Raw genomic sequence first — 14484 nt, forward strand, 5'->3', positions numbered from 1 at the left:
GCACTTTTGGCTGAAGACTGTTGTGAATGCTTCTGCTTTATTGTTTATAGTGATCTGCTAGGCTCCTCTGTCTTTGAGATGATTCATGGAGCTTCCTCATCCAATGAGTTGACTGTCCATTATCATTGATGACTGAATGTGGCAAAACTGTAGAGTTTAGATATGATCCATTGGTTATGGGATTGTTTAGCTCTGTCTATCACTACTTATGATGCTTGGCACACAAGTAGTCCTGTGTTGCAGGTTGACAACTCATTCTTAGATATGCTGCATGCTGCTCCTGGCATGACCCCCTGCATTTTTCATTGAACCAGGCTTGGTGGCAGTGAGAGCGATATGCAGGGGCATACAGTTGCAGATTGTATAATAGTACAATTCTGCTTCTGTTGATGACCCACAAAAAACTCACATATGCCCAATCTTGAGTTGCCAGATCTGTTCAAAACTATCCTATTTAGCATGATGATAGTGCCATACAATATGATGTAGGTGACTCTCAATGTCAAGGTGGGGCTTTGCAGAGGTCACTCTTATCAATAATGTCAAGGACATATGTCTGTGGCAGGTAGATTGGTAAGGATGAGGTTTTATCTTCTTGCTGATTCCTTTATCACCTACCACAGATCCAGTCCAGCAGCAATATTCTTTAGGAATCGACCAGCTCTGTAAGCAGTTGTGTGGCTGACCCACTCTTGGTGGGAGACTTTAAGTCCCCCACCCAGAGTACATTCTGTGCACTTGTCACCTTGAGTGTTTCTTCTAAGTGATGTTCAACACAGAAGTGCACTGATTCATCAGCCAAAGTGTGCGCAGTGTGTGTCTTATGTGTGTAACAAAGTGAATTGCAGAAGGCTCCATGTCCATGCTTCAGAACTTGCTGCACCCCTAGCTGAGTTATTCCAATAAGACAGGAATCTACCCAAGAATGTGGAAAATTGCCCAGGTATGTCCTGAAATGGACCACAAGATTAATAGTAGTATTGGATTTTCTGCAGTGAATGACTTGTGTCCTGACTCCAACACCATATACAACAGAAAAAGTCAAGGGAATGGTGTAATGGTCTACACTACTTTGGGGTGGGCAGCTGCAGCAATATTCAAGAAGGATGATGTCATTGAAGACAAGGTAGTCCATTCATTGGATCAGGCGTTCCTTCAGAATCCATGCATTATAGATGGCAGGGTAGGCAGTAGCAAAGTGATATTGTCACAAGACTAGTAATCCATAGACATAGGTAATTTATGGAGACCAGGATTCGAATTCCACCAGTGGTCCCTTTGTTGTTGTTTTAGTCATGCCTGTTCAGACATGCTATTGCACACCTCCAGGCAGGTGGGAGTTGAATATGGACCTTCTGGCCTAGGGATAGGGACACTACAAGACCCAGCAGTGGTACATTTCAGTTTCTGTTCAAGTGATCACCAGCATGTTGATAATTAGTAACACCACTCAATATCATGCAACAGTGAAGTCATAGAACCACAAGCAATAAAGTGACCAACTTAATTAATTATGCTTATTCCCTCTCTGTAAAAAAAAAACCTGACTAAAGCCATTCCTTCATTCTTTCGTCATGAAAAGTTTTTTTTTGTTTTCAAGTGTGCATCCAGTGCCATTTTACAAGTTATTACTTAATGCACTGCCACCACCATTTCACACTTCTGCCTTTATAATGTAGGGAGTGTCAATATATCATAGAATCATCCAGCAAAGAAGGAAACCATTCACCCCATCATTCCTTTACCAGCTCGTTGAAAGAATGAATTAACCCCATTCCTTATGTTTTCACCACAGACATGCAAGTATTGAGCTTATGATAATTAAGGTTTGGGCACTGCACCTCCAGCAGAGATGTCTAGGGACTGACAAGACTAACTTCTAAAAAGAACAATCAACAATAATACTTTGGAAAATTTGCTCCTTAGAAGTAGGAACAGGAGTAGGCCCTTCAGCCCTTCCAGTCTATTCTACTATTCAATGAGCTCATGGCTGATCTGGCTTAACTCCATATACGTGCCTTTGGCCCATATCTTTTCATCCCTTTGCTTAACATCGATCTTGGATTTAAAGTAGATCTAGTATGAGAAACCTTGGAAAAACATGTTGTAATGTGAAAAATTTCAAGATCACTAAGAAAGAAGAATCTTGACAAAGTTACACACAAGTTATAACCCCAGTCCTTTGCAATTTTCCCCAATCCTATGGACTAGGATTTCTTGGTATTGGACTCTACCGAATGCTGCCTTCATATCCAGGCTGATCAATCTCATCTCACCAATGGAATTCTGCAAATGTTTGGACTAAAGCTATAAAGGGGACCTGGAAACTTTGCATCAATAAGCTAGTTAATGATGAATAAGTGCTGCTTGACAACACTTAATAACTTCCATCATGTTGATGATGATTGACAGGGTGATCAAGAATTAACCATTTGAAAACCACCATCTCCAACTACTTTAAACATACTGTTTCCGCACTTCAGCCTTTTTTTTCAATACAATTGACCCTAACTCTCCATGAGACTAAAATATTTGTTTTAATACTTATTTCTGTCTTGATTATGTTGCTCCTAAGATCTATTCTCTCTCTCTTTTACACCCATTTTATATCTCCTTTTTTCTCTTTCTCCGATATTAACAATTCTTTTATTTTCTGTGTTGGCCTTTGTCTATGTCAAAAGTACTTTAAAAAACATTTTTCACGCCTTTCAGTTCTGAAAATGAGTCACACCAGACTCCAAACATTAACTCTGTTTCCCTACCCTCCGATACTGCCAGACCGGAGTTCTCTAGCATTTGTGATTTTTCACATTTCCTTCAAACTTCTTTATTTCCATTAAATTAAATTAGTCAGACCTAATTTGATTTTTTTTTACAAATGCATGCACGTTCACCTTACTTAATTCAAACCTCTTCAAATTGTTAGCATATTTTTAAAAAATCTGACAATGCCTTCTCGAACCTTAGCCACACTGACCAGTAGTTACTACGACTGATCTTACATCCTTTCTTGAATAAAAGTGTCATATTTGCCAAACCCCTAGCCCCCCTAAACATCTAGGAAAAACTGAAAGATTAGTTTGCAGATGATACCAAAATTGGAGGTGTGGTGGACAGTAAAGAAGGTTACGTCAGAGTACAATAGGATCTTGATCAGAAGGGCCAAATGAGCTGAGGAGTGGCAGATGGAGTTTAATTCAGCTAAATGCGAGGTGCTGCATTTTGCAAAGACAAGTCAGAGCAGGACTTATACCCTTAATGGTAGGGTCCTGGAGTGCGTTGCTGAACAAGGAGATCTTGGAGTGCAGGCTCATAGTTCCTTTAAAGTAGAGTCACAGGTAGATAGGATAGTGAAGAAGGCTTTTCTTCATTGGTCAGAGTATTGAGTACAGGAATTGGGATGTAATGTTGCAGCTGTACAGGACATTGGCTAGGCCACTTTTGGAATACTGTGTACAATTCTGGTCTCCCTCCTTTCGGAAGGATGTTGTGAAACTTGAAAGGGTTCAGAAAAGATTTACAAGGATGTTGCCAGGGTTGGAGAATTTGAGCTATAGGGAGAGACTGAATAGGCTGGGGCTGTTTTCCCTGGACTATCGGAGGTTGAGGGGTGACCTTAGAGAGGTTTATAAAATTATGAGGAACATGGATAGGGTAAAGAAATAAGGTCTTTTCCCTGGGGTTGGGGAGTCCAAAACTAGAGGACATAGGTTTAGGGTAAGAGGGGAGAAATTTAAAAGGGACCTAAGGGGCAACATTTTCACGCAGAGGGTGGTGCGTGTATGGAATGAGCTGTGAGAGGAAGTGGTAGAGGCTGATACAATTACAACATTTAAAAGATATCTGGATGCGTATAGCAAGGGTTTGGAGGGATATGGGCCAAGTGCTGGCAAATGGGACTAGATTAGGTTAGGACATCTGGTCAATATGGACGAGTTGGACTGAAAGGTCTGTTTCCGTGCTGTACATCTCAATGACTCTATTTAGAGAAGCCCTTGCTCAACTTCCACTCCCACTTCCTTTAGTAAACTGGAATGCAAGTGAACCAAACCAAGTGCACCATGTTTCTTAAGTATCACCTGCCTTTTTGGTATCTCCATCATCTTAATCTTCACACTATCCACTGCACCTACAATTTCTGCAGCTACTGCTTTTTTGTAAACATTCTTCTTCCTTTGTAGTCTTTTTCACTTTCCAACATTTTATGTTCAAGGTTCTCATAATTGTAGTAAATTTTCTAAACTACTATTCTAAGATTTAAACATGTTCACGGAATTGCTAGTCCAATAGTCTGGCAATAGATCATCCAATAACAAATCCACTCTGTTCCTGTACCAGACTTTAATGACAGGCATTATTTAATTCTTCATTAATTACAACCATTATTTAATATTTCCTAACTTAATGTATTACACAATTTCATCAGTTTATACAAGCTTTTATACTATTTTGCACAAAATGAATACCTTAAATAGTCCCTACCTTTATCTGCAGACTTGCTGATGCCACCTTTCTTTCCAGCTCTTCAACTTGCTGAAGAATGGCTATGTCAATTTCAAATGCTTGATCTTCAATTGACCAGTTATGCACAGCCTCATCAGTAACCTGGCTTTCTTCATCATCTTCACTTATTTCAAATATTGCAACTAAGTGAGAAATAATTTTGAATTGCTGAAAGTCTTTCTCTTGTTATTCTGTCTCTTAACAGAAATGTAGAATCCAACAAAATCTTCATTCATGTCAGTTTAGCATTTAATAACTACAGTGAATTCAGCATTGTCAAATAACAATTCTATTTGTACAAATGAGCTGTTCAAATGCATTCAAAACAGTATTATAACTTCATACCATCTTTACTTTTGATGCAGGCCTGACTGATGTAATCCAAGTGTTTTTGAAGTTGTTTCTGCAAAGCCTTTTCTCTTATTCCCCTGAGATGAAGTACTTTAGACAGCGTCTTTAGCTCTTCTGGATCAATGATTCTCCACCAGCCTTGTTGCATTTCTTATGAAACAAATAAATACAAAGTGACAAACATCAATAATTGCTTATTTTAAAAAAGTGTCCTTAAAATCTACTAAAAGCATTTTTTACATTCCCTTTCTCTTTATGAACATTCCAGCAATTTGACTGCAATGATGTCAAATGATCAGGGTAGCTCAGCAGTTCAATTTTTATCTAACACTAGGGGTTTTAACATAGTGTAGCTGGAAGAAAATATAATAAATATTATTGCATTAAAATGCAACCAGCACCTAACTCAAAAAATATTAAAAGTTACTCACCACTCCTTTTATAATCAGAGATAGAGAATGTAAGTAAGTATACATGTGCTGCCAAAAGATTAAGAATAGAATGCCAAGAGTAACACATAAACTACAACAAAAATAGTAGAAGAAACAAGAAAAACACTACTTAAAGGAAACACCCCATATAGTCAACATAAAATAATGAATGAGAACTGGAGGGAGTGAAAATAATTATCAAGAAATTCAATTTCACCATAAAATGGGTGAACAAAGAGTGGGTCACAGATATAATCTGTCTATTGTCTCATTCCAAGTAGGATGCAATAGTGATAGTTGATGAAGAAAGCCAGGTTACTCATGAAGCTGTGCATAACTGGTCAATTCAAGATCAAATATTTGAAATTGACATATCCATTCTTCATCGAGTTGAACAGCTGAAAAGGAAGGTGGAATCAACAAGTCTGCAGATAAATGTAGGGACTATTTAAGTCATTCATTTTGTGCTGTAAACCTATTGTGAGTCAAGCACGCAACCAGCATGATGGATGGCAGTAATCAAGTGTTGCTGATGCTGTTGAACAGAAGCCAACATTCTGTGTGGAAGGAGGTATACTTTGGGTACAGCCAGAGAGGTATTCTCCAAATACAGAATTTTATTTCTAGACTTGTACACTGTAGGGTGGCACAGTGGCTCAGTGATGAGCACTGCTGCTTCACAGCGTCAGGGACTTGGTTTGATTCCGGCCTTGGTGATTGTGTGGAGTTTGCACATTCTTCCTGCGTCTGTGTGGGTTTCCACCAGGTGTTCTGGTTTCCTCCCACGGACCAAAGATGTGCAAGTTAGGTGAACTGGTTGTGCTAAATTGCCCTGTTACGTCCAGGTTAGGTGGGTTAACTGTGGTGATGCAGGTTTACAGGGACAGGTTGTGGGTCTGGTTGGGATTCTCTGGATGGGTCAGTGTAGACTCGATAGGCCAAATGGCCTCTATCTGCACTGCAGGAATTCTCATGATACTATGTTATCCCTTTAAGTTTTTTGATGCTACTTCAGGAAATCCTGGCCCAGATGAGAGACAAACAAACATCCTTCCTGACCTCAGGCCAAACAAAACTGTCCAAGGGAAGAAATCGGGGAGATCAATGTCGAAGGTTTACATTTGCTCACACCTCCAACCACAATAGTCCAACTTCCACCACATCCCAATACTCTCCCATAATTATGATATCACATTTTATACTTCCTTCTCCTCAAATACCTTTGCAACTAACGCATACTATTCTTTCAAAAGAGAAAGTTAACTGAATATAGGAAATAAATCCTCTCTTCATTAATCAAGTTAAACCCATCATCAGCATAGCAGAGTCACAATTCTAGTAACTGCCATGCTAGAGGAGATATCACAACTTTTTTCAAACCTTACTAGTTTTCTCTCTTCTTACTTTTAACTCACCCATTAATACTGCATGTGAAATAGTACTCATGCTTCCACCAGTTACATATTTTTTTGCTCCCTTCACACTAAGCCTTGTCCCTCATTTTGATTTCAAGTGCTGAAGACATGGAGGTACCTTCAGGAAGAGGAAGCCAGCTCTTGTCTTCCTCACCCTAACAGAACCTGTTCAGGTACTAGTAGCATGCATACTTCAGAGGTGAGATGTGGTTTGCAGGTTTTCACACAGTGAATCTCTGAACATATTCAATCTAGGCAATAGGACAACACACGTGCCTACTCCCCAGGAAGCAAGATTGTTTGCTGTAGCTCTGCTGTACTCAAATCATTAGGATGCAGACTTCCAAACAAATTCAGAAGGGATATATCAGGAAATGCGGGGCAGACTAGACAACCTGCCAACATGCTTATACACAAGGTTGCGGACATCTTTCAAAAATGTACTAAGTGGCCAATATGACAATGGTGTCTACCATGTAGAAGTTTCCTACTAAGACAGCATCTTCAATGTGAATGCATCATTAGTAGGGGCTTCTACAGCATTACATCACTCATGCATTACATCACTCATGCACTCCATTCTCATTTTAAGGTAACTCTTCATCAGAGCACGAAAACAGGTTAATACGCATACAAGAATGACAAATGGTTTACAGAGAGTCATTTACAAACACATCTGTTAACTGTTACAGATAAATTATTTGATAAAATTATTTTTTGGTGTTCTTTACACTTGTACTAAAAAGCGAGGACAAGACAAAAGATTTGACAAAAGGAAAGTAATTAGAAAGTGGTAGATAAGAATTGCTGGGTTGTTGGTGTGTTGAGGATGCAAAGAAAGATTTCAGAAAAATGATGTTTGGAAATCTACTCTGACCACCTGGCAGCTTGGGGGTATGCTTGTCAACATTTTTTCCAACTCTTCATACTGTTTCTTCTGCTTCACAGTTTGATATCCAGGTGTTAAGAGCTTATTCTTCATGATGAGATATCTGAATCATACAGCTGATGACTGGACTGCAAAAAAAAAATTCTGAATGTTCAGGCAGTGGCATTGCTTGAACATGCTGATTGTTGATAACAATTCTAGTGATGGCATGGCTCTCATTGCAGGCCAGCTATGCAGTTATACCTCGATTCCTGACAAGAGTTATGACAATGGCTGGACAGGATTCCCCTTCTAGCCTGGTAACCAATCTGTACTGAGAAATGTGATGTATAATGAATATGTTATGACTTCTAGCAGGAAACCAGATTCAGGCCTGAGTGGCGTGTTGGTTGTGATCTCAAGCCAGCTACTATGGGGGAATGGAATCCTTTTTAAGCAACAAAGATGCTATGCATGGTGAAAACTAGCAATAAAAGTGCAGTCTATGACATCCTCCATCCTGGAGAAACTAACATATTTGCAAAATATGTATACCGGATGCAAAGAATGTCAAACTGCATCAATTACATGGAGTACCTTTTTCAAAATAGCAAGAAACGATCTACCTTCACACGCTCCAGAACTGTAACTATATTGCTGCTCCTTTGCTGTTACTGGGTCAAAATCCTGAAACTCCCTTTCTAACAGGACTGGGCTGTAGCTACAACACAAACTGCAGCAGTTCAAGAAGGTGGCTCATCACCACCTTCTGAAAGGATATTAGGATGAGCAATGCCCATATCCAGTGAACAAATAAACTAAAATAAATGTTGGTTTTCACACCAGAGGAAGAATATTTAGTCTTAGATAGAACAAAAACCTTCCATTTATGTAGTGACTTTTACAACCAAATATTTCAAAAGTCAATTTTACAGCCAGTAAAATACAATGATTGATACCTGAAAAGAGGAATTTGCTCTACAAGAAGAGTAGAATTAAACCATATTATTTTGAATTTAGAACTGGAAATGGTCTTAATGAAACATGCATGGTTGTGATAGATGCTGAGTCGAAGAGTGTGGTGCTGAAAAAGCAAAGCCGGTCAGGCAGCATCTGAGGAGCAAGAGAATCGATGTTTCAGGCATAAGCCGCTCATCAGGTGATACATGCTGAGAAGCAGTTTCTTCCAGCTGGACCAAAATGAGAATTTCTTGGCTCATTGTAAAACACTGAAATTGTCTACCCTGGGAAGGCTATGTATGCTTAGTGGTTGAGCATATTCAACGCTGAAATATATAAATATTTGGATTCTCAGGATATTGTAATTGAGCAGGAAAGTGGAGTTGAAGACAATCCTAATGTTTGGTAGAAGGGCTAAAAGGGCCATATGCTATAATGTTTTATATTGTTATGAAAGTTATATGTCTTTTTAGTTCATGAACATGTTTTAAAAACTTCTTTTAAACTCTATGGTAGTTTTCCTTGGAGATTTCACAGATCACTTTTGTTTTTTTTAATACATTAAAAACCCACACCTTCCCAAACAAAATATTTGGAAAATGTTCTTTAAGCTTACTTTAGTTTGAACCTAGTAAAGTTAAATTATATAACATACAATTATTTTGTTTCATAGAATGAAGTCAATGGTTACTTAAACATGAAAAGGTCCAACAATGAAACGTTTTCAGCGCTCATTATTTCCAGTTCACACTATCACAGTCTCTATTAAGTTCACCTTCTAAACAGCATTATTAGACTTTTAAATTTAAAGATCTCGACATGCTGATTTAAAAGAAAAAACAAAATTTTGCTAGTCTACTGATACAATAATTTCCAAACTCATTAACATGATCATATATACAGTGAATGATGATAAGAACTATGTTATTTGAGTTTTGCAATAGATATGACTGAAATTTCACTGTTCCACGTTTGAATATAGCACAACTTCTACAAAAACGTTTTCTCACTTACCTTTTGCAATGGGTCTTGGACTAGGATAATCCACTGGTTTTGCTACTTCAGCAATTGAAGAAGATGCACTGTTTTGAAGTTTTTCATTTTGCAGTGCTGGTGATTCATTTGTAGGAATGCTAGGTAACAGAAAAGGATTAACATTCCCTTCTGTCAATCCAAAACTGGGTGGGGTAAAGGCAATACTTGGATTGAGTACTCCAGTTGGCCAACCACAGAATGGAAGTCCTATCAGAGGTAATCCTGGTTTCATCTGGAAAAAATAAAAAATAAATTTACTTGAATTTATTGCAAATGAAAATATTGTCAGATATTGGAAAGGTATGTTGGATACTTCAGAAACTGGTTAACAAAATGTGTAATTTATGAGTACACATCCTTTTAAAAAGTTGCTAAGCAGCAATTCAAGAAGGCAGCTCACCTCCATCTTCTCGAGGGCAACTAGGGAGGGGCAATAAATACCAGCCAGCAATGCCTATCATCCCATTAAACAAAAAGTGCAAGGATTTTGCAATGACCAACTAACAATGACATGGGAGAGAAAAAGGATGACTGGATATTTTAATATGCATTCCAAAAGCAATTTGAAGACTGTTGCTAAAAGGGTTCTAGCAACAAATCAATGAGCTACACAGTCTAGCCTGGTCTTCACAAACAAATGAGGTAGGATACATTTGTAAAAACAAAAAATAAAAGCAATAAACATTCTTATAAAACAACTTAAAACCTGCGGTATTAAGAGAGGCAAATACTTTAGTTTAATTTATCCTGAACACAAGGATAGATTTTCTGCAAAACACAATACAGCAGAAACCAGGATGTTTCCTCTTTTATTGGGGAGGGGTTGGGGTGGCGGTGGGGAGACAATAGAGTTAAGGGATGAAGTTTAAGAATAACAGGTCTCCCCTTCAAGCTAAAAATTTGGAGAATCTCTCTGAGGATCATTAAGAAGTGGAATTCTCTTTCTCCTGAGAGCAGTGTTGGGATGTTCATTCATTCAAAGAGAAGCTAGGCAAATTTTGGATAGACAAGAATTATGGAGTATGGATAGGAAAGTGGCATTGAGACCACAATTAGACCTGTATTGATATTGTCGAAAAGTGGGGCACCCACAGAAGTTCAAAAGCCTGCTCCTGCTCCTTAAAACTATGATCCTAAAATGAAATAGAAAATTTATTGAATCATCACACATGGGCAATCAAACTGATATTCAAGGTCAAATTGTACGAGTCCTACAAAGATGGACTCTGGGATGGTTGGGTCAGGAAAATAGCAGGCAACCTTATTAGGATGATTCCCACAAACATTCTTAATGCCAATGAAGTTTCTGGTAAAAGAGTCAGATGCTTGCTCAACAGGGGCACCCAGTCAACTGCACATTTTTGGACCCAATTAAAAATGTTTCAGAGGGCTTACTTGTGTTTTGCCAGTGACAAAGCAGCCCCTGTTGCATGCAGATGCTTTAATGGAAACAACCCATTACTCCAAAGAGGAGCTGGGGGCATGAAAGAGAAGCCTTGTGAATGCAAGAATGCGCTTGGAGGAATTTCTCTGTGGATCAGAGGGAATATCAGTGTGGTTCTTTTGATTTTTTTTTCACCCTGAGATCCACATTCACATTACATCTCCTGACTATATGATTACCTCTTCTTTATTTGCGCCATTGAGGCTCTAGAACGGCTCTTCCTCTGATTGGACTGACAGTATCACTACCCCATATACCTTCTTCAATAGGTCAGAAAAACAATGTAGCACACCTCTGCTCGTATGGCTTCCTGCAAGTGCTGGTTTGGAACCCCTGCTCTAGGAACACCCAATGGAAATTCCTGCCCCAGGGTTTTGTGATTTTAGTGTACAGATTACTGTTCTCCAACACAAAACCTCAGAAGGCAGGTTCCTCATACATCAGTGTTGCCTCTATTGTTAATGAAAGTGACATCACAGCATATATGCATCATACAGAACCAGTTGCAGAATGACTTAGTAGCAAAATGGCAATCATATGAGGAGAAATACATGACAGAAATACCTCCTAGAAATGCAGCAACTAATTTTGAGCCTTCAACATTTAGATTTCCTTATTCAACACATTTTCATGTTTATTCTTCCAATGCTAAATTTTAATTTGTAAAACGAAAGTAGAGCCCCACCATTCAAAGAAAACTATCTCTGAAATTCACTCTACTCTTATTGATTGAGTTAGGTTGGATCGGATGCCAACTAATATATTATGCAGAAATTGTTCAGGAAAAGACCTTCAGGTGCTACCTGTCAGCAACCAATGATGTTTTCTGATCAAGATAATTGTGAGATGCAGTTGTGAAGGTTGTTGTTTCTGCAAAAATTACAAGGCGGAATCACGAGGGTGTAGACCAAGAAATAACTAACCGAAAAGGGAGGTGGTCGACTGGTAGAGATAGATGTATTGACATGACAGTTGCAATTGTCATGCACATAGGGAGTTAGTATGAACAAGATAACCAAATAAGACCCAGTGTTGCATCAGCAAAAGTAATAAGACCCAGCTATCCGGGGAGGGGGGGGGGGGGTGGGGGGTTGCATGCCAACAACCGGCTAGAGACAGATGTGGTAAACCCAATTAGATTAGCAGCTGCACAGAGCAATACAACGATCAGGTATGAAGTAAAAGGAGAGTACCGAGAGACTCAACTGAAGCGTATAAATTGTAATGTAACCTCCTGATCGATGTGCCTATTTTGTGGTCACCCGGCTTGCAAGACCATATGAATAAATACTGCTTCAGAATTTGACTCAGACTAAAATTATTGAACAGTGAGCTTCGTTTCTCACAATTGGGGGCTCGTCTTGGATCCAGTCATCACCGACGGTGTAGGCACCAGCAATGGCTGGGAAGACATGTCCCGTTCCCTTTTAGAACTGTCCTGTGTTTTTCGATGGTAGACTGACCAGAATCCTCAGGGAGTCATTCTGAACCAGGAGAGAATTAAGTGGTAATACTTGAACGGTAGGCACAGGGAGACGTTGAGCCAGGCAACTCCGTGCATGGACTAAGGTAAGAAAATTGACTTTTAAGTACTGCCTTGGTGGCTGGAATTGAGTTCTAGTAGTTAATAAAGGACTAACGAAGGAACTCAATATGGGCTGTGCCGAGGGTAAAGAAAAAGCCTCCGGGGAAAAAGGAAATGGAAATGGAGGCGGGGTCCCTGACAACATACCTCCAGAAAGTCTGTTGGGCAGGATGTTGTGGAATTGGAAAAATAATACTTGTACAAGGAAAAAGATAGGTAAAAGATGATTAAATATTATTCCTTTGTATGGACTAAGGAATCCATTCTTCGTCCCGCCGTCTTCTGGCCAAAGTACAGATTGGACGAAGACTGTGTTTGTAAATATTTGAATTTATATGTCAACGACAACAGCCTTTCAGTCAGGAGGAATCAGCTTATGCTTCGTGTCAGAATGGCTAGTAGCTGAAGGACCACTGAGGGTACACTTCGTAACTAAATCATGGCCAGACATCCAGAAAAATATTCAAAAGACAGAGGGGTGGAGCGAGGAGCCTTTGGAGGAGTTGTTGTGGGAAGCTCAGAAAGTGTTTGTGAGATATGGGGTGTGTGTGTGCGTGTGTGTGAGTGACAGAGAGAGAGAAGAGCTGTATAGCTAATAGAAAGTTTAACCCTTTGTGATTCGGTTTGAATGCACATTCATTTGTAGGTGATTGAATGTTTGTGCTTTGTTCCCTGGAGCTGGAGATCTGGGACTGTTTTGGATCTGATTTCTATTATGGAAATTTAAGATGATTTCTTTGAAGGTTAAGGATTTTGCAGTGATTATAAAATAAAAATGTTAACTCCTGTACTTTTTACAGGTCATGACTGCCTTACTATCAGTTTCTAACTAATCTCTTTTATCCTTACATAAAAGCCAATCTTATTCGATTTCAAATCAGCATAATACAGAGGAAAACAACATTGTAACCTTTTTTTTGTGTTTTAGACTCATTTGTTTCCACTTAATTTTAAGATTGATGTGTTTCATTGGTGATGATGTGCCAGCGTAGCTTTATTCAGAAAGTCCCCTCCCTCAATGATAGTTGAAGTTTCAGTTAAAAAAAATCCTATGGTTAATATCTGTGACCTTGGATTCCACCATTATTCATGCATTAGAAGTATTTTTTTAAACTTGAATAGACAAATCCTTTTAAGGCAGCTCCGGTAATTTCACGACCTATAGCATTGTAATTGAGCAATGACATTGTAATTGAGCAGTGAGTCGTAAGTTCATGGAATGCCCAGTAGCACTGGTGGACTCTCCCTCTTTACGGGCATTTAAGCGGGTTTGGATAGGCATATGGAGGATAGTGGGCTAGTGTAGATTAGGTGGGCTTGGATCGGCACAACATCGAGGGCCAAAGGGCCTGTACTGCGCTGTATTCTTTTATGTTCTATGATTATTTTATTTATATAATATATATAATTAATATTTATAATAAATCAATTGTATTAGCCTGAATCAATATTAATTGGCAGGATTCCTAAACACATTCTGAGTGACCTGTCATATTAATTCATAGCTAATTTAAAACATGACAGCATTAATTCATTGTTAATTAAAGAATGGAAAGCTACGTTACTAGCTAGTGTGTGCAGGCAGTGACAGCAACAGCCTTATTGGTAGAAGAAAGTCGGAAACTTACTTTTGGGGGAGCCATAATAGTCAGCACCCCACACTGGTACGGACCATACTAAATCAAAAAGCAGGACGATAGCTCACAGACTCTAGGATTTTGAAATATGAGGCAATTTTAATAGAGAAGGATGACCTCATGTTAGTCACATTATAGTTGCTTAAATCCGGCCACATTCTTGTGGAGGGGAGAGGGGGAGGCCCCTGGTAATCCAGAACACGACTGCCTTGATATTATTGAATATCAGATGAAAGTGCGGATGGACTTTAGGAA

General features: G+C 39.0%; 1 protein-coding gene across 14 annotated transcripts in view; it reads right to left on the bottom strand.

The window, feature by feature from the left end:
* baz2ba (bromodomain adjacent to zinc finger domain, 2Ba) overlaps positions 1–14484 on the bottom strand; it is a 356283-nt gene that overhangs the window by 22976 nt on the left and 318823 nt on the right. For all 14 annotated transcript variants that reach the window (XM_043693834.1, XM_043693833.1, XM_043693828.1 and 11 more), the window contains 3 exons: positions 9543–9795; positions 4849–5004; positions 4483–4646 (listed from right to left, as the gene is read on the bottom strand). In XM_043693834.1, the coding sequence (XP_043549769.1) occupies positions 4483–4646; positions 4849–5004; positions 9543–9795 (573 nt within the window). The remainder of the gene's footprint in view (positions 1–4482; positions 4647–4848; positions 5005–9542; positions 9796–14484) is intronic.

Source organism: Chiloscyllium plagiosum, chromosome 7 (assembly GCF_004010195.1).
Source record: "Chiloscyllium plagiosum isolate BGI_BamShark_2017 chromosome 7, ASM401019v2, whole genome shotgun sequence".
Lineage (NCBI taxonomy): Eukaryota > Metazoa > Chordata > Chondrichthyes > Orectolobiformes > Hemiscylliidae > Chiloscyllium > Chiloscyllium plagiosum.